The sequence below is a fragment of the Suillus subaureus genome (genome assembly GCF_016647635.1).
Source record: "Suillus subaureus strain MN1 chromosome Unknown BJ212scaffold_23, whole genome shotgun sequence".
Classification (NCBI taxonomy): Eukaryota; Fungi; Basidiomycota; class Agaricomycetes; order Boletales; family Suillaceae; genus Suillus; species Suillus subaureus.
Window position 1 is genome coordinate 383,591 of NW_024538579.1, and position 17,980 is coordinate 401,570.

The following is a 17,980-nucleotide window of genomic DNA, read 5'->3' on the forward strand; positions in this document are numbered from 1 at the left end:
GATGATCATGATGTAATAAGAATATTTCCCAGCCAAGTCGGCTCTCGCATGCACGTACTTCAACACGAATCAACATACCTCCATCGTCATTCTAGGTTGCGTTCTAACTGATTGGAACTTGAATCTGATCGAGCGCAGTTCCTGTCGGGATGTTTCGGTCACTTCTTGCACCATGGCAAAGTCACGAAGACTTCGCGCCCACTTTGCCTGCAATTAACATCACTGGCGGCGGTGCCTCAGATCCCAGCAACAGCGGTGAACGTGTAGCAAAACAAACCATGCGAGATATGATAGAGGACTTGAAAGTATCGGAGACAGTAGTCGCGAAGACGACTGTGAGCTCCGTGTCGTTCTATGTTCAGTGGGATACCCATGATCACATCCTGTAGCTCCTGCAACGAATTGCTACTCTCGTTCGTGAAGTACCCGAAACGAAAGACGCGTTTCGCAGTTCAGATGGGTTTCTCTTGCTGGTTCACGTGCTCTCTACACTGTCGACGACGATCGGACGACGAGGATCCCAATCGACGCGTGATGTCGCGGCTTGTATCAAGTCAGTTTTCACGTTGGCCTCCGAGGCTTTGAAGGGACATGCAGCGAATCTTGAGTTCTTCGAGGTGCGTTTCTTTGCACCTGATAGTAATACTATCGTGACCTCGAAAACCAAGGAATTCATTGGTTACTCTTCGCTTTCTGATGCTGTGGACCCACTGGTCTGTAATGCACTGACTGCGGATGTGACGCTCGGGTGCTTGCTAGCTCTTTCATTTGGTGATCTATTTCTTGTGGAATTTTTCAGCTCGTTACGAACAAAATTGCCTGAGACCGAAGCGATGCACATCCATTTCCTGGAATTTGCACCCGGTCTAGCCAGTATCAGCCTTCCCGGAGCATTCAATGTTCTTTGGAGCTTTGTTCTGCGAACCATGAATACGGATCGCGCCTTGAGGCTCGCTGTCTACCGGCTTCTAGAACATCTGACGCATAGCACGCATAGAAATCTCGCCATCCTAAGCATGCAAAATATCTTGCCACATCTTTTCAAATCGTGGAAGGCTAATATGAGTAGCGCCGGAGATGACGATAAGGAGCACCGTATCCTAGCAAACATTCTTCGCCGTCTTTTCGAAATGGGTGCTAGTACCCAAAACTCGAGAGATTTGCTGCAGTCCACTGCGAAGCAAGATGGAACTGTAGATGCAGACATGTTCGAACTTCTGCGCTCAAGTGCAAAGTCGAGGTGGCCACAGCACTTCTCACTTGATGGCCGTTCTGCATTTGCAATGTCGTCCACAGAAATGAAGACTCTCCCTGCCCATGGGTTCACATTCATGGTAGGCTATTTGATCTGCAATATCGCAATCGTGTCTAAATCGTGAGCAGGCCTGGATTTGGCTCGAAAGGATGCCATCGGAACCACATAAGTTGCTCAGCATATCTTTTGGGCCCAACGAAGCCGTGGCTCTCTCTGTCGGTAGCAACGGGGCGTTAGCCTTGCGAACACGCGCCGTTCAAAAAGTTGAAATGCTTCCAAAGTCAAAACTGACAACTTCTCGATGGACTCATGTCACCCTTGTGCATCATAACCATAGATCATCGCATCCTTCCGTCTGTACGTGTCTCAGATATGCTCCTGTAATCTTTTGACCGGTCGTGTTTTAGGCTTGTTCGTTGATGGCGTTCTAACTGACTCATTGCAATGGGCATATCCGAAGTTCGATAATATGTCGCCTGCAACTTTCATGGTAGGAGATGACATTGCCAAAGTTGAATCTAGCTGGTGCGTGGCTTCTGCCTACCTGCTTTCCGTCGCACTCGGTAAGCATTTCCTATCAGCAAAGGACTCTAATTCCTTCAATACATGTAGATGACGACATTCCGAGATTTATACACCACCTGGGCCCCCGATATTCTGATTCATTCCAAGATCAGACTCTCATCAGGTTCCTGACGTACGAAGCGTCGACCTCGCTCAACATGCATATTGCAGCTCAAGGTGCATCGCTGCCTGAGAATTCGCAACTCAAGAAGGCTATTCGCGGAGATTCGATTATTAGTGATTCATCGATCATATTTCGTCTCGTCCCACAACCGCACGACAAAAAGTACCAAATTGTGACTCGAGGCGATGTATTTACAGTATGCTGTCAGACGCTGGACCTTGCCGTGTGGAAGATTGGCGGGGCGGCTCTATTGCTGCGCCTAGTAGCACTTGCTCAAACGCCGCATGAACTTTCTAGAGCATTAGGCGTCTTTTCTGACTGTCTTCGCAACAGTTGGCAAAACTCTGATGACATGGAAAGGTTACGTGAGTACAGAATATGCGAGATCTTGCTTGTAGTTGATTTTCGTATAGACGGTTATGATGTTCTTGCAAACACGCTGAGAGCTCGAAGTCATCTCATAAACATGACTAGCTTTGAAACATTGTTTGAATTCCTTGGTCTAAATTTCCGTTCTCCGGAGTATGCATGCCTTCTATCTTAACATGCAAGGCACTGACACTCTATCAGTTTATCCACTGTTGTCAACACCATCGCATACAGAGCCGTTGCACTTGACTTTGAGCTGTGGTCAAAAACTAGTACCGACATCCAACGGGCTCATCTCGAACATTTCGCCTTCCTGTTGCGTGCCAGTCGATATAGAAATTTCACCATCAAGATGCGATTGTCGAAACTAGGCATCGTGCGCAAGCTATTATTCGCCATTCAGTCGACCTGGTACCCGCAAGAATCTATATCACTTGTCGTCAACACGCTGGTGCTTGTTGCACAATCATCATTTACAGCGGAGGAAGCGATCAAACCAATTGTTTCTTACATAGCTGCCACCCTTGCTGAAGGTGGGCTATTTCATCTTCAAACCCTTTTCGTCCAACTAAATGTTTCTCAGAGTCCCGATCATCGTCTTCATCGTCACCTCGATCAACAACGTCCCGTGGAGACTTGCTAAGATCAAGTACGAGGGATAAAGCCGAGCAAGTCCTTGAAGCCCTTGTTTCTATGATGCGCATCCCTTCGCTTCACTCCAAGCTTGCTGGTGCACTTCCTATGCCGCGGATTTGTTTACTGTTGCTTGGGAGCCAACCTTCCACACATACTGCCTGCCAAGTGCTTGGCATGCTTGGCCTCACCCTGAAAGCCTCGTTGTCATCTGGCAAAAACTTCGAGTCGGCTGGTGGTTGGGGCATTCTCAGAACTGTGTTACCTCGAGTCTGGGATCGCAGTGTACATGATGCAGCTTTAGATATCCTCCCTGGGCGCCCTGGAGATAGATCCGATGATGACTCAGGATCTCCTCAAATGTTGCCCGTGTTTCTCTTTGCGTTATATCAAGGACTGTCAATCGGGAACAACAGTGCTGAGTCCGATGACGGTGGGTCATCTGTCCACTGCCTTGATATTCCATTTCACTCTTCATGCAGCTCCCTCAAAAGATGCGATCATCTGGATTCTCGATGACTTAACAAAGCTGCACGAGTCAAGTTCATCGTTCCGCCGCGTCTTCAGGTCCCAGAGCACTGCCCAGCTACTTCTTGATGGCCTCAATATATTCTCTCCCATGAGGCAGCCTCCCGGGGTCCTGGATGCCAAAATATCCGTCAAACTAACGCACTTCGGATTACTTGTAGCGATGGGCAAGCACATATCTGCGTCTCAAAAGCAACAGGTATTCTACCCTTTTGTCATATGATAAGGTCTCTTAGACGATATGCATAGATTCTTGATATCGTTCGCCCTGGCGCTCAGTCAAAGGACGACCTGATCCTGTAGACACTTCTGGGTCACGACTCAGTCTTGCTCAGGCAGACACGGTCCGTAAAGCGTCTGCACATCTTGAAGAATGGCGAAAGACGATTCTTGTTTCGGAGCGCAAACGCTTCAGACAGATTCTATTAGACTTGTGCTTAACAATTCGTGCTACAGTGACCTTGAAATGTACTGACTGTTGATACAGGCAGGAAAAGCGACGTAGAATCGCATCTTTTGAAGAAAGTGTGTCTGCATCAACGACCGAACGTGATATTTGGCCTCATATAGCTCGGAAACGTGTATGGAAATTGGACGAGACCGAAGGACCGCATAGAGTCAGGTCAGTGAACTTTTTGTTGTCAGAAGCAAAACAATGACATCAGCCAGGTTAAAGATGGAGAGCCTCTTGGAAATGCTTGTGCAGGACTCGAGGTCTGCTGGTCTCGAGGAAGCTTCGCCAGCCTTGGGTTCAGAGTTACTGTCTCTGTCCCAGTCAGAACTTACTTCTCCGAATACGGTGGTTGTTCCATCTTGGACAGGCGAAGACGGTTCTTCTTTACTTTCGATGCTTTATCAACTTTGACTAACATTATTTCCAGACGGTCAGCTTGCTGAAGAGATAACCGAGGACAAACTCAGGAGAGTGAGGCATCAACTCGAGCCTGGAGATGTCATCGAAGCTGTTAGTACTGTCTGCCGAATAGCCGGCGTCGATTCTTTTCGTAAGCGGTCAAACTGCTGACTTGCTCACTGGCAGTCTCAATCATTGATTCCTAGTTGGCATGTTGATCTTCGGGCGTACCCACCTGTACATGTTGGAAGGCCTCGTAGAGAATAGTGAAGGCGAAGTTATTGACGCAGCTAATGCGCCAGAAGGATTGTTCCTTATATCTGGGAGTGCCGTGGACGTTCGGAACTCGCATCGGGCTCAACGATGGTACATAGAGGACATTTTTCTGTCCTAGCCTTTGCGACACTGAATATCTCCTGTGACAGGTCATTAGAGCAAGTATCAGGCTTCTCTGACAGGATGTTCCTTTTCCAGGACGTAGGGTGAGATGGGTCGCTCACCGCGTGTCACCTTACTAACCCGGTCGTCAGGTTCGAGATCTTCTTCAAAGATAGCCGTACACTGCTGGTTATTTTCCTCGATGGGTCACGTCGCCAAGCGGCTTCCCAGATGCTCTTGTCGATAGCCTTGAAAACGAGGACGTCCGATCCCAGCCCCTCACCTGGATCTATTATACCCAAATCGCTTTTGAAAAGTAGATCATCCACTAGCGCAGTAGAGAAAGAGCTCCAATTGGCGCAACGGCGCTGGCAGAATAGAGAACTAAGCAATGTGTGTGATGTTCACATTTCTTATTTCAACACTTACTTTGCGCTAGTTTGGTTATTTGAGTATTCTCAATCAATCGTCGGGACGTACCCCAAACGATGCAACTCAATACCCCGTTTTTCGTCAGCGATTTTTAATTCCTTATTCATAAGGAAACTCACATTGACTTTTAGCTTGGGTTCTCAATGACTACGTTTCAGAGGTGCTGGATCTTTCATCTCCTAATGTGTTTAGAGAGTGAGTTCGCACACTCCCTGAGATCGTAGACTTCAAGTTAACACGTTGTTTCAGCCTCACAAAGCCTATGGGAGCTTTGACTGCCGAGCGTCGTGAGGCTGCGGAAGCTCGCTATGCTAACCTGAGCAGTGTTGACGAAGAACCATTCCACTACGGAACACACTTCAGCTCGCAAGTCTGTTCTATCTGCCCATATTTTTTTCTTGACACCGAGTACAGGTCGATGATCGTTTGCCACTTCAATATTCGCATGCAGCCGTTTACCAGTATGTTCAAGACGCTACAGGTGTGTTCCTTTTTGGTGCGGAAAAGCATTCATTTATCCCTGCAGGGAGGAGACTGGGATTTGCCCGATAGGCTTTTCAGGTTAGTCTTCAGTTGGAACCAGGATGTGGCCCAATGTGTAATGGATATACTTCAGCGATATCAGGAGAGCGTATTCATTGGCATCGCATGACATCCGAGGGGATGTGCGTGAATTGATACCTGAATTCTTTACTTGTCCAGAGTAAGCCCTCTGATTGCTCTGTGTTTCGTTCGGTTTGAGATTACCGCGTTCAGATTCCTCGAGAATTCATCAAATCTCGACTTCGGTATTTCTCAAACTACCGGAGAACGGATTCACAATGTTAAACTGCCTGCGTGGGCGAAAGGAGACCCGTTCCTGTTCATCGTAATGCATCGCCGTGTAAGTTTTACGATAGAAATTTATTTTGATTAAACAATTTTGTTCTGGTGTGTAAACAGGTTCTTGAGAGCCATTACGTCAGCGAGAATCTTCCTGCTTGGATAGATCTTATATGGGGATGCAAGCAACGAGAGGTGGATTCTACGAACGTTTTTCACCCTCTCAGTTACGAAGGCGCAATTGGTAGGCTCCTCTGTCGGAATTTACTCTTCGTTGACGGGCATGGACAGATCTGGACAAAATTACCAACGATCTTGAACGACAAGCTACTGTTGGAATTATCCACAATTGTCCGTTAGCCCTGTCCTAATTACCTGAAACAGTCAGTTAATAGCAATGCAGTCGGGCAAACTCCCAAGAAGCTCTTTACCTCACCACATCCACCTCGAAATCTTGAAGGGTTCCTGAGTCTCCCTGTCACGATAACCCGTGGTGTCCCTGAGGACGCACTTGCGTTAGTAAGAGATTCGGAGCCTTTCAAGGGCAAGTATCCCAGTTTCGTTCGTTTCAAGTTTTTAACTGTTTGACGCAGTCGTGCTGGACGGTGCCGTGTCGAATATCTCTGCCGACCTGTTTGATGGGAAATATGGCGGTGTGCGTCCGTTGCCTCGTGGAACGATCGTCCTCCCTTCGATTGGTCATGAACAAATCGAATGGGATCAGAACGCGAGTGACCGCTCACTGCGATTGGTATCCCATGGAAAAGTACACATTTTTTGACGATGATGGCCTCAACTAATGTAGTCCTCTCAGGTCACACAAGTTATCGAGCAAGTAGCACTCGCGTGTGCTGCCTTCGCGGACCAGGACACTCTAGTAACGGGTTCTGGTGATAATATTGTGCGTGTTTGGCGCGTCAACCAAGGTCAAGTGGCGCCTTCGAGTTTTGTTGGAGCTTCGGGACGGTCTCGCAGGCATGCATCTTCAACGCTGTCGATGACACATCTCCTCAGAGGACACACTCAACGTGTGGCGTGTATTGCAACATCGCGTACATGGTCCGTTATCGTTAGTGGCAGCGAGGACGGGAGTGCCATCGTTTGGGACCTGAACAGAGGGTCTTACCGACATTCAATTTGGCACGGCAATGAAAGCCCAAGAGCAGAAGTGTATCTATCTGCCATCAACGAGTCTACGGGATACATTGCTACTTGTTCCGCTTCCCACTTGATGTTGCACACAATCAACGCGAGACCAATTGCCAGACTCGACCCTGTGCGCACGCCAATTACGTCTCTGGCGTTTCATGAACGTGAATATTCGCATTTGGATATCCTTGCCACGGGTCACGACGATGGTTCCATCACGCTATGGACATGGAACGCAGATGGAACTCCAGCTGGAATGCAAGCGCAATGGGAGTTTGTTGAAGTTCGTCGGATGAATTCTGGAGAGGGGGCATCTAATATTGCTTTAGGATCTGTCACTGCGCTCAAGTTTATTGGGTGCGCGAACAATTCGTTCTATTCTTAAGAGAGCTTGCTGACAGAAGGCGCTTTTCTACTAGTGAACGCCTTTGCGCTGGTTATGCTTCTGGATTGACCTATATGTGGAGTATTCCTACCTAATGTTAATTGAATCGTTGATCGTCAGACTTGGTTGATCGAGAGATGATAATCCTTAGAAGGTGAGGGATACTGTAGCTTGAGGACTTCCTAACATTCTGATCACACTCAAATCGCATTGGCCACCAGTCTATCAGTAGTCTATCATAGTAATGATTATGTAATCGTCAATTGCTTTCTTCCTACTAGTGTCACCCCTTGGTCACCCCCTTCAACAATTTTGAATGGTTTTGTATCTTGTTTGAATCATGTCTACTCAAGCGGAACCCCCTGCGGGAGAGTTGTCCGAGTTCGAGACGCAATTTGAGCCTCGGTCTAACGATGACGATGCTCTATGGGAAGTCATAGAAATCGTTGCCGAGCGGGGTAAGAAGTATCGGGTCAGGTGGGCGGGCAATGATCCTAAGACGGGGAGGCCATGGCCGTTGGACTGGGTACCTAAGCATGACTGCACGGATCACCTTGTGGAAGAGTGGAAGAGGAAAAAGGCCGTGAAGGGACGTCGATCGAATAAGACTGGTAAGTGCGATTGTAACAGCAATGAGTCTGATACATAATTCCTTCTATTAGGTGGCCAAAAAACTGCTTCACGCGCCTCGACGTTTTCAAAGGTTTCTGCGACTTCTACCTCCCGAAAATCGCGCTCTCTGGCGGGAGAAAGCGTTCTTAATCTAACAGACTACGATGAACCTCCTCGTGCTCAACCGTTGGCAATATCAAAAACACAGTCTTCGTCTTCGAAGCGTAAACATGCAGATATGGCAAAGGAGCCATCAAATCTAAGTGACTCGGTGGATCCTTCAGAGCCGGAACATCCAAAGAAGAAGAAGAAACTCGTTACTGGCGAACCAACTAGTATGAAGTTGAAGCGCAAGGCAACACAGCGCACCCCCGCTAGCCACAGTCAATTTATCGAGTCAGATGCCGATGACAATATCGCTGCAGCAGGCGGAGTAGGCGATGGAATCCCAATTACCAGAGTTGGTCCACCTACTAGAAAACGCCCTGTACCTAAGTCCAAGGACGACGTCCTCTCGTCTGTCACTGATCATCATCGCGTCACAACTACCGTGACCGTCCAAAAACCTGAACAATCCAGTGGCTCAAGTCGAAATGGACAGCCTTTTTCGAAGAACCAACCCGATGTTATCGAGTTGTCATCTACAGAGGAGGCCGACTTATTACTCAAATCGAAAAAGCCACCTATATCCCGCTTTGCTGACAGGAAGACAGCCTCAAAGACCGCACCACAAGAGACCACCGCCAAACATGTTGTGGCTCAATCCTCAGTCAGGTCACACATCACTACTCCCGCAATACTTCATTCCAGGAAGTCATCTTCAGTTTCTCCCCTTCCTTTGCGACGCCAACCATCATTATCCCCTGGCGCCCGAGCTCGGTTAGAGATATTTGACTGCATGATGGGCATCGGCTCGGATAATGGTGACGGAGATCCCTACGCGAATATGGGCGAGAATGCAGATTATGGCGCTGCAGATCCTTACGACACACCTCTTGGTCCGCCTCCTAAGTCTTCAACGCCGCCACCCACGACTGCTACTACGGCAGGTCGCAAGAAACCTACCGGCGATTCACCGTTTTCTGGGATTGTCCCGGAGACAGAGTCTTCGCAGTCCCAGCCTTCACTTCCCAACCACATAACGAATGGAAAGCGCACTGATCAGCCGCCGCCACTCAAACAACCTTCTCTCCCAAGATCTACTTCAAGGAAATCCCAGTCAGCATCGGTCTTGCCTACCGTCGCTTCAAGCAGTGAAGTGCCACTTCGACCGCGGAAACCACCCGCAGGGCCAGTTCCACGTATCTCCCCCCACACCTTCCGTAAGACGGTTGAATCGCTCACTACAGAACACGATAATGAGCCTCCGATGAGCTCCATTGAAAGCTTCCCATCTCCGCAGAAAGATAAGGGAAAGCAACGATGCTCTGGCCCTGACAAACGTTCAAGCGACGAAGATCCTGTTCCTGGCGTTACGGACGCGGAACTGAAAGCTAGAGGGAAAGCACTGTATGAGCGGGCTTTGCGGAAGAAGGAGCTTCTCCAAGTTACCGATAAACCACCTAAAAAAACTATCAATGACCTTGTACGATCACGCGTGCCTCTGGCTATGACCAGCAAGGACAAACAGTCGGGACCAGACACTCACCCATTCGCCTCTAACAATGGGGTTCACGAGGGAGAGTTCGAAATCGTTCAGCAGATGGAGGATGCTTACGTTGACCTCAGCGGAGGAAATAGCACAACTATCGACACTTTCACACAAAGTGGCCCCCAAGATAAAGAGGCTCAGCGCATCCTTCTTCGTGAGGAGGAGGAGGAATGTACGCAGGAGGCTTTACTCAGCGGTAATCCAGCGCTTCTGGTGCCAAAGGTAGATGTTGTGGAAAAATTTGAAGCGCGACGGCAGGAGCTGGCTATCGATGATACAGAGATGGGCAATAATGATGATGGTGTTCAGGTTTGTCGCTAGTATATTTTGTTGGCTCTCACCTCATTTCGTTTAGCCGCCCCCCGTGCCTGCCGAGCCAGGTGGAAGTAACCACAAAACAAACCAGCCTTCAACACACATAGACGACTTACAAGTTGCCAGTATGATTGCCAACCCAAGTCAAGGTCAACGGCAAGGCAGGGATGATGAAGATTTTGATACATCAAATATTCACTTGAACAGTTCACCAACACGAAGCGTACCGCAGCATGATGTATGTACTGCATTACAGCCCAACTTTACTGATAGACTAACTAACCCCTTTACCTTTTTGCACAGAGCGACGCGACTGTGAGACGGCTTAATCAGGCACTGACCACCCTCCACAAGAAGTCCGACGAGATTCAAGCGTTGCAAGCTGCATTGGCACTTGAGCGCGAGAAAACTTCAAAGCTCGAAGCCGAAGTAAAGGCAGTCTGGCAGTCCCCAAGTACGGCTGGTCAGGAAGGAATCGCACCAAGCGCTCAACCCGTAGGCGCAATGCAGACCAATTCAGCCGTTTCCGAGCTTGCCGACATGAGGGTCAAGTGGAACCAAGAGCGCGAGGTCTGGGAGGCCGGGCGCCGTAATTGGGAGGAAGAAATCGTGAGACTCACCGCTGAGCGAGATCGCTTTGAAACCAACGCGCGCTCGGTTGACGAGCTTAAAGCCTCTTGGGATGCGGACCAAGCGACTTTCCGGCGAGAACGCGAGCTATGGGAGAATGAACGCAAGAAATTGGATCTCCAAGTGGCCGAAATGCTTGGTGAGCGAATCGGATGGGTGGAGGAACGTGATCGTCTTGCTGCCCAGATCGAATCGTTAACGGAGACTGGTGCCACTTTTAAAGCGGTACGAGCTCAATGGGAACAAGAACAAACTATTATCATGGTGGAGCGTGCTGCATGGGTGGAGGAACGGGAGAGTTGGGCACAGCAACGAACGGCAAGTGCCCGAGAACGCGCTTTGTGGGACATTCATCGCGAAGCCATGGAGCTACGAAGTATTAAATGGGAAGCCGATCATGCTGAATGGGTACGTGGCAAGGAACTTTGGGAATCTGAGCGCGAAAAGTGGTCTGCGGAGCGCGCCTCGATGATCGAGGCACACGAGGCACTTGTTGCGGACGTGACGAGATCAAATTCCTCTTTGGATGCCCTGACTCGCTCCAAGAGTCTGGCTGAAAAGGACCGCGACTTCTTCCGTGATCAATATACGCAGGCTTCTGGTTTCGTGAGCGCCACTAGAACAGAGAATATTGAGCTGGAGCAGAAGGCCAAGGTTGCTGAAGGTCAAGCACGCGATGGAGTTGCTTTGATCAAGCACATGTTCGAGGTAATTTTATCTTATTGTGTTTGGCTGCTCTCCTGACGATGTTGTGATATAGAGTCAGATAAAGGCGTTGAAAGAAGATGTCGATCGATGGAGAGGTGTTTCCGCCCTTCTCCAGGAGAAAGATCGGCGAACAGATGATCTTATCAGACGCCGTGCTGCCGAACACCCTGAGCTTGCAGAACGATGCCGGCAACTGGAGCGTCAGGTTGACTCGTTGCGTGCTGACCTCATTGAGCTTGGACGTGTTCATCAAAAGTCTTCTGTGGAGCCCGATAAAATTCAAGATCTGAAACTCTCCGAACCGCGAGAACACAATCGGGTGCCCGATTTCCATTCGGTGAAACTATCGTACACCGAGCTTGAACCAGGCGAAATTATAGAGCTAAACGGTCTGTCGGATCCAGACACTAGCTTTTTGAGCCAGGCGGACGCTTTAGAAGTTGATGTCAACTCGGAGGAAGCCGAGGAGGAAGAGTGTGGGCTGTATCCCTGCAAATGGAAAACTGGGGCCGACATAATAGGCCAATGCCAGCAGTCCTTTGACTGCAGAGAGGTAGGTTCAGTTCTCTAAATCAATTAAGTAGGTGCTCAATGCCAATGTAGGATTTGGATAGGCACATGCATGATCAGCATTATCGCCCTCAACTGGGAGCCTGCGGTGATGTTTGAGTAATGTATCGGATCTTATTTTTTACTGTAAGAGGTATCTGCATCCTGATCTTTACGGAAGACCGCAACACATGATAGTTTTTGGGACTAGTGGCAAATCACGATGATACTTCGCGTGACTTTTCATTGCGCCCAAGGAGCGGATCTACATAGTCCAGAAGCGATATAATGACGCTCCTGCTTTTTAGGATATATTCGTAACTGTCCCGCACTGTACCCACTACCACGTCACCCATATGGCTTCCAAGGTTTTACTTCTCGTCTCGCTCTTTCTGACATTTGCGTTCTCGATTGTTGGGTGGTCGGTTGTGATCAATGCCCTAGTGAAGTGAGTGAAGACTGCAACTTCCATAAGGTTTAACTGAATTGAAGAGTTCCAATGAAGGTCCAACCAAGAAAGCTCATACGTCAAGAGCGCGGCCCCTAATGGCACCATCGTGGATGTTAACTATCATGGTAAGGTGCTTGTGAGATATGTAATATAACGGGCTTCTTTGACGCTCGTCTCGAGATATCTACTCGGTTTGCTCTGTCATCGCGGCAGTCTGCGCACTTTTGACAGCCCTGTCCCTCGTCTCAGCTTTCTCCCAAATTTCATCAATTGGAAGAAAACGACGTCTTTTGCACCTGCAAGCCTTTCTCATGTTGTTTGGCGCCCTGTGGCTTCTGGCTACTGTTATCGCGTGTGATGTTCTCTTCGCCACTCGGTCAACTAAAATCACAGCGACTTTCGATGGATTCGCAGTATCTCAAAGCTCCATTCAGCAGATGGAGCAAAGCATCGGTGTCTCACCTGAATACAGCAAGAAGTGGTACCGTGCGTATGAACCAAATATAGTATCAGGTCTTCGTGCTAAACGATACAAAGTGCGACTCTGTGCGATCCTTCCCTGGTTCGCGGTCCTTTTCGCAACACTCAGTGGACTGTTACTTCACAACGCTGCTAGGAACACCGATGACTATAGGAGCACGGAAGCAGCAGAGTCGGAGAAGATTGCACGAACCTCGGATGAGTAGTAGGCTTGAAACCCGGGATGGTCATTCGTATAACACTTGGAATCCACTTCACATCTTCAGTTGAAATATAATTGTTGTAGTATACCAGCTGGCGCTTTACGACGGCACGCGAACACGACTCATGAATCTATTACTCACAGAGAGATCTGTATCACGAATTTCCTTTCTCTTGCACATCGAATCCTCATCTCCACACCTACCTTTTATGGCAGGTGCGAGGTTGGATACAGGTCCGTTGAACCAGTGTGCACCTTCGTATACTGGACAGTAAAGCAGAAAGCGACATGTATCCTCCGAGGACAACGACCGTGTAGTCCATCACCTGGACACTTGTTTGTGCAGTGGAAGGGAAGAAGAAAACGATTATCATGAAGACCATCCACGATACAGCGATCGCTACGATAGGAAAGCTCTGCGCGGGGAAACTAGCAAGAATATCGTGATTTATTACTACAGCTCGACTGGCAAAATTAAATGGGCCGGGTTTGAACTCGTTCCAGCCAAGGATGGCTAACACGGCGATGGAACTAATCTAGCTGGGATAAGCTGAATGATTACTCATTTTCTAACGTTACTTACAATTGCCCACGGTTTGTGGTGGCGGTATTGGAGGCCTCCTCGCTGATATGCACGCTAGAATCATAACCCTTTGGTGGGTTGTGAACGTGAACAGACGATCCAAGAGGTAATGTTTTAACCTAGTGTATACAGTGGAGCCATCAAGCTTAAAATGAACTGATGGCCAACCGTCCACTACAACTGATCATGGGCCGTGATTGTAACTGGCACACGTTACATGAAGCTTGTAAAGCCCCCTGGCGCAAAACTGGCGCTGTTTCGGTATTTTGATGGCGTTGCGACCGGAAACACAATGGTAACCATGAAGCAGAGGCTCTAAAAAGATTCAGAGCAACGATCGGGGAAAAATAATACTCACCAAACATTCAGCAAGATATATAGTCCTGCAGGCTTGCCCAGAATTGGTACTAAGGTTAACCAGGATGACATGTATTAACACCAACGCCGCATATGTGCCGCTGGTGATGGCGCGGGACGCGGACGGAAAATTCTGGGGATAGTCGGCGTAGGTAGAGCGGTCGATAATGTGGCTTCGTCGAGTTATCGAAGCTTTTCGAGTGGCGCGACCGTGCTTCAGAGAGCTCGGACGACATCTTGCCACCGCGGAGTGCAGCTGAGCATTACCAAGCGATGTTCGCATAAGTGCCTAAGCGCTGTTACAAGTAGAATACCGCACCCACGTAAGATGCTAGTACAAAGCTAATGACCATCCTTGATCTCGATTTTCAAGCAATCCAGCTGCGCAGGGTTGTTCTAGATAAGAACTGTGAGGTATGTTTTTTGGCCGAAAAGTGAAAATTACGAGGGTCACTGGCAAAATGTACGTGTGTGAGTAGGTGTTATAATTACAGTACGTGATAGGCCAGGGCTTCAAAGGGTAACGCACCCGATATGCCAATAAGACGGTACGAGTTCTCCAGGAGAGTCAACAGCAGCTACGCGAGTGGGAACATTGGCAAATCTGGGCTCTTGCGGCTGCAGCTCCTCAGAACAAACATGGTATGGAAACTCCTATGGTACCATCCGGGTACCGGATCGAGGTCGTTGCTTATATCCGATGGTTGTAGCAGTCCAGATGACTGGTGCCACAGCACCAGATAAAACAGCTGGAAAAATGCTTCAAGGATACCTTAGAAAGTGCACGGCATTATGATGTGCCCCTCGTGAGTGATACTTGTCACTTACAGGTAAGCACTTGCCAGCATCGTCAAGAGGCGGTGGCCACAGGCTTGAGAGTCACCCTGATGAGTCTGGACATGAACACATAAACGATTCCGCAAAATTCTTATGGCACTCGCCTTGAAATGAGATTCGTGTGAAAAATCAAAATTGACGGCCTTTTGCAACTCCTTTGGGTGATGTTTGCAGTCCAAGGAGGTGGCGGAAAATGTATTCGTTGAGTATCTACTACAGCAAGAAGTGTCTGTTGTGGTCAGCGGAGCAGGAGTGACTGCCAGATAAGCGGCAAGTTACCAGAATGGTTGCCGTGAAATTGGTTACCAAAAGACTGCAAAACCGACCTGCGACAGTTTCCAGGCACGGTGCTGGAGGCAGTGTAAGCTTTCGTATTTCTCGGAAGTTGAGGTCACCTTTGATCAAGGTTGACTCGGACCTGTCCAGTTTGTAGGGTCACCGACAACGTACGCATTTCGGTGTTTTCTACTATGCCGGCTATTTGGCAATGTCAGATTTTGAGCAGCGTGCCAGGCTATATAACTGTAGGCTGCTGGCTCAAAAATGAGCAAACAATCAGATCATGTTGTCTCAAGCCCTAGATAGCGGTCGTCGTATCAGCGGGCACATCATGACATTATTTTTGTTCACGAAGTCCGACTTGTTGACAGTTCTGATCCCCATCGTGCGTGTCTCTACATCTTACTTGTATGTTCCTTGACGTGACTTTGTGCATTAGACTTTGTCTACCCTCGCAGCTGCTCCCCATCCCAACGTAGCTCGCATTCCAGACATCATCGTATGGATGTGGCTGCACGTCCTGAAACATGATATATATAACCAGATGCAAGATCCAGAGGAGGACCAGAAAAACAAGCCTCATCGCCCTCTCCCTGCCGGTCGTATAACTGCACAAAATGCGGCGGATGTGCGCTGGCTGCTAGTGCCAGTCTGCCTGGTATTTTCTGCGATGTATGGCAGCACGGCCCTCGCCTGTAGCGTTTGTCTAGAAGTCCTCAGTATCTGGTACAATGAGTTTGGTGGCGATAAGACTGGGCTTTCGAAGAACCTATTGACGGCTATTGCATATACAATTCTCGAACTAGGCGCAACGGTCGTGATTGGTATGTGGGCCGTGCCGGAGGTCGTAAGCAAGCTTTGTCGTTAACTGGGATTTATATTTCAATAACCAGGGTCCAGCATTGACAAAATTGGGGCGTGTGGATTTACCTTCAGCTCTATAGTCTTTGCAACGACACTTCATGCACAAGATTTTAAAGATGAGGAGGGAGATCGGCTGACAGGAAGACGCACTCTTGTCACTCTATTCCCTACCTTGGCACGCATGTCCATGATGATTGGCGTCCCCCTTTGGTCACTCTGCCTCAGCAGACTTTGGAAACTGGATCTCGTCTGTTCTGTCGCATTCGTAACATATGGAACGATTGTCGGGGCGAGATTCATGGTTTATAGGACTGCGAGTGCCCACAAACAATCGTGCAAACTGTACAGCGTGAGTGATATCGAGTTAGAAAATTCTACCTACTGACTCATGACTGTAGCTCTGGTTTACCCTTGTGCACTTACTCCCTGGCTATTGGCGATTTTTCTACGGCACTTGAAATTGGAAATCAAGTGCAAGTCGACACGGGTAGCAATGTATCATACAAAGGAAATGCCTATATTGGTAGGCTATGCAGTTTTTTATTTTATTTTACCGTATTTCGAGGTCTTTGGGTAAAACGCACCTCTCTAATAGACGAGAGAGTGATAAGAAGAAGCTTTAATACTGTGTTCTCGAAAGTTGTCAATTTAGGTCAATATGTGACACATCGATCCGTTTTCTCGCGGAACTGAGAATTCTCTGCAATCACGTGAGCGAATCACCCTGACGCGTCTGTTCAAGTTGGGGTCAGCTCATTAAATTGAGAATTGATGAGTTGGCCGTCGTGTGAGAGGCCACCCACTTTGACTGGGCCTCAATTGACAACAGCCTTTTCGAGTCAGGCCTCGACTCCAGCTGCCATATCCACTGTTCCCACTTGAGAACTTCATGGGTGAGCTTACTGCTCTATTCATGAGGCTTTCCCTCACGCTACTAGTATACAGCACCCACAAGCCCTCACAGCTCAGGCTCCCAGAGAGGAACGGTGTCAAATGATGGCTTATATCACCGACGTTACGGGATGCCTCGTCAGCGTCGTCATCGCCAGACTGTTCGCGATGAAGCTGACGCTGCTAAAAGCAATGAACTACAGTATCGCAAGAGGAAGGGGTATACAGCAAACTCGAAAGATACTAAGGAACGCGGGAAGAATCAAGAACAAAGTCCTAGTAGCGTCAATATGCAACAGGGTGCACTGGAAAGTCCCAACCAGTCCTCAGACATATTTGATCCTACAGGTCCTGATTTTTCCAAAGCCCTGACGGAGGGTACAATCGTAAACCCACTCTATCAACAGCAGTCAGTGGTAAGCCTCGTGCAGCTCTCCAGCGTTCTGCGCTCAGATGTGGCAAATCAGGGAGCACCAATCAGTCCTGCTAAGCTGCATCCATCTCTTCCTAACCGTCCAGTTTTTGTGGAGCTACCTCCCCGAACTGTTTCGACCACCATAGCATCGTCGCTGCTCGAGAAGCCGCAATCAACTCCTGATAGCAATGCAACATCTCGACTCACACGCGATCTTTGGGATACTCGGCGAGAAATGACTGCTTTACAAGCGCGCGAAAACGACCTCGTAGCTTCATTGCGCCGCCTAGATGCTCCTCGCCACATCCTCGAATCTGGACAAGCACATAAATCCTCAGGTGACTAGTTCCGAGCTGCATTTAGCCTTCATTTGATATGATAATGCAGAACTTGAAGCTCGTCTTGTTGAAGTTGAGAACGAACTGCGGCAAGAAAGATATAAGCGCCTTCGAGCTGAGCGAGGTCTCGATGAGATTGAGGCAGAGAGAAGGGCTCCATTTATCGTTCCAGCTCTGTTTCAAGCGTTCCTGATGATTTCTGAGATTCATGGATAATCCCTTAAAGGTTCATGTTAGCCATGGAGTGCTTGTTCAAGTCAACGCTACGTATTCATGAAGGCTTCGAGTGACTGAATTGGGGCATAATCATGTTACAATAGTTATAA

The 17,980-nt window shown here is 48.6% G+C and overlaps 6 protein-coding genes across 6 annotated transcripts; all 6 read left to right on the forward strand.

Moving 5' to 3' along the window:
* Positions 1-18: 18 nt before the first annotated feature.
* BJ212DRAFT_1366101 (uncharacterized protein) lies at positions 19-7,768 on the forward strand. Its single transcript, XM_041336092.1, has 31 exons — positions 19-335; positions 390-617; positions 669-1,334; positions 1,384-1,612; positions 1,663-1,818; positions 1,868-2,308; positions 2,357-2,465; positions 2,514-2,845; positions 2,896-3,378; positions 3,428-3,672; positions 3,723-3,751; positions 3,799-3,906; positions 3,961-4,095; positions 4,143-4,303; positions 4,355-4,477; positions 4,533-4,692; positions 4,752-4,808; positions 4,857-5,097; positions 5,144-5,216; positions 5,268-5,331; positions 5,386-5,502; positions 5,551-5,617; positions 5,663-5,697; positions 5,753-5,839; positions 5,893-6,019; positions 6,079-6,202; positions 6,250-6,309; positions 6,362-6,502; positions 6,552-6,724; positions 6,773-7,464; positions 7,527-7,768. The coding sequence occupies exons 1-31, from the start codon at positions 150-152 to the stop codon at positions 7,585-7,587; spliced, it is 5,910 nt and encodes a 1,969-aa protein (XP_041191374.1). The 5' UTR covers positions 19-149; the 3' UTR covers positions 7,588-7,768.
* On the forward strand, positions 7,744-12,196 carry BJ212DRAFT_401711 (uncharacterized protein). Its single transcript, XM_041343110.1, has 7 exons — positions 7,744-8,103; positions 8,155-10,064; positions 10,111-10,308; positions 10,374-11,408; positions 11,461-11,961; positions 12,023-12,111; positions 12,156-12,196. Exons 1-6 carry the CDS (start codon positions 7,833-7,835, stop codon positions 12,032-12,034), a joined length of 3,927 nt encoding a protein of 1,308 aa, XP_041191375.1. The 5' UTR covers positions 7,744-7,832; the 3' UTR covers positions 12,035-12,111; positions 12,156-12,196.
* BJ212DRAFT_401866 (uncharacterized protein) lies at positions 11,855-13,192 on the forward strand. Its single transcript, XM_041343111.1, has 5 exons — positions 11,855-11,961; positions 12,012-12,405; positions 12,463-12,533; positions 12,589-12,894; positions 12,946-13,192. The coding sequence occupies exons 2-5, from the start codon at positions 12,314-12,316 to the stop codon at positions 13,092-13,094; spliced, it is 618 nt and encodes a 205-aa protein (XP_041191376.1). The 5' UTR covers positions 11,855-11,961; positions 12,012-12,313; the 3' UTR covers positions 13,095-13,192.
* A 2,237-nt stretch (positions 13,193-15,429) lies between these two features.
* Positions 15,430-16,395, forward strand: BJ212DRAFT_1275284 (UbiA prenyltransferase family; the record flags this gene model as incomplete). The annotated part of the gene is made up of 3 exons (XM_041331210.1): positions 15,430-15,531; positions 15,586-15,970; positions 16,040-16,395. 3 exons carry the CDS (start codon positions 15,430-15,432, stop codon positions 16,393-16,395), a joined length of 843 nt encoding a protein of 280 aa, XP_041191377.1.
* Positions 16,337-16,684, forward strand: BJ212DRAFT_1366123 (uncharacterized protein). The gene has a single exon (XM_041336093.1). The coding sequence runs from the start codon at positions 16,399-16,401 to the stop codon at positions 16,585-16,587; it is 189 nt and encodes a 62-aa protein (XP_041191378.1). The 5' UTR covers positions 16,337-16,398; the 3' UTR covers positions 16,588-16,684.
* An 825-nt stretch (positions 16,685-17,509) lies between these two features.
* BJ212DRAFT_1224814 (uncharacterized protein) lies at positions 17,510-17,861 on the forward strand (the record flags this gene model as incomplete). The annotated part of the gene is made up of 2 exons (XM_041329437.1): positions 17,510-17,654; positions 17,704-17,861. Coding segments are annotated over 2 exons (303 nt in total), but the record flags the coding sequence as incomplete, so codon positions are not given.
* Positions 17,862-17,980: the final 119 nt, after the last annotated feature.

What these genes read in the sequence shown, in the direction of transcription:
- BJ212DRAFT_1366101 (XM_041336092.1), top strand. Translation starts at nt 150, where the DNA reads ATGTTTCGGTCACTTCTTGCACCATGGCAAAGTCACGAAGACTTCGCG. An exon ending in CGAATCTTGAGTTCTTCGAG is followed by an intron (nt 618 to 668) that starts GTGCGTTTCTTT and finishes TCGAAAACCAAG; the next exon opens with GAATTCATTGGTTACTCTTC. An exon ending in GAAGGACCGCATAGAGTCAG is followed by an intron (nt 4,096 to 4,142) that starts GTCAGTGAACTT and finishes GACATCAGCCAG; the next exon opens with GTTAAAGATGGAGAGCCTCT.
- BJ212DRAFT_401711 (XM_041343110.1), top strand. Translation starts at nt 7,833, where the DNA reads ATGTCTACTCAAGCGGAACCCCCTGCGGGAGAGTTGTCCGAGTTCGAG. An exon ending in ATAATGATGATGGTGTTCAG is followed by an intron (nt 10,065 to 10,110) that starts GTTTGTCGCTAG and finishes CATTTCGTTTAG; the next exon opens with CCGCCCCCCGTGCCTGCCGA. An exon ending in TGATCAAGCACATGTTCGAG is followed by an intron (nt 11,409 to 11,460) that starts GTAATTTTATCT and finishes GTTGTGATATAG; the next exon opens with AGTCAGATAAAGGCGTTGAA.
- BJ212DRAFT_401866 (XM_041343111.1), top strand. Translation starts at nt 12,314, where the DNA reads ATGGCTTCCAAGGTTTTACTTCTCGTCTCGCTCTTTCTGACATTTGCG. An exon ending in CGTGGATGTTAACTATCATG is followed by an intron (nt 12,534 to 12,588) that starts GTAAGGTGCTTG and finishes GCTCGTCTCGAG; the next exon opens with ATATCTACTCGGTTTGCTCT. An exon ending in ATACAGCAAGAAGTGGTACC is followed by an intron (nt 12,895 to 12,945) that starts GTGCGTATGAAC and finishes AACGATACAAAG; the next exon opens with TGCGACTCTGTGCGATCCTT.
- BJ212DRAFT_1366123 (XM_041336093.1), top strand. Translation starts at nt 16,399, where the DNA reads ATGACTGTAGCTCTGGTTTACCCTTGTGCACTTACTCCCTGGCTATTG.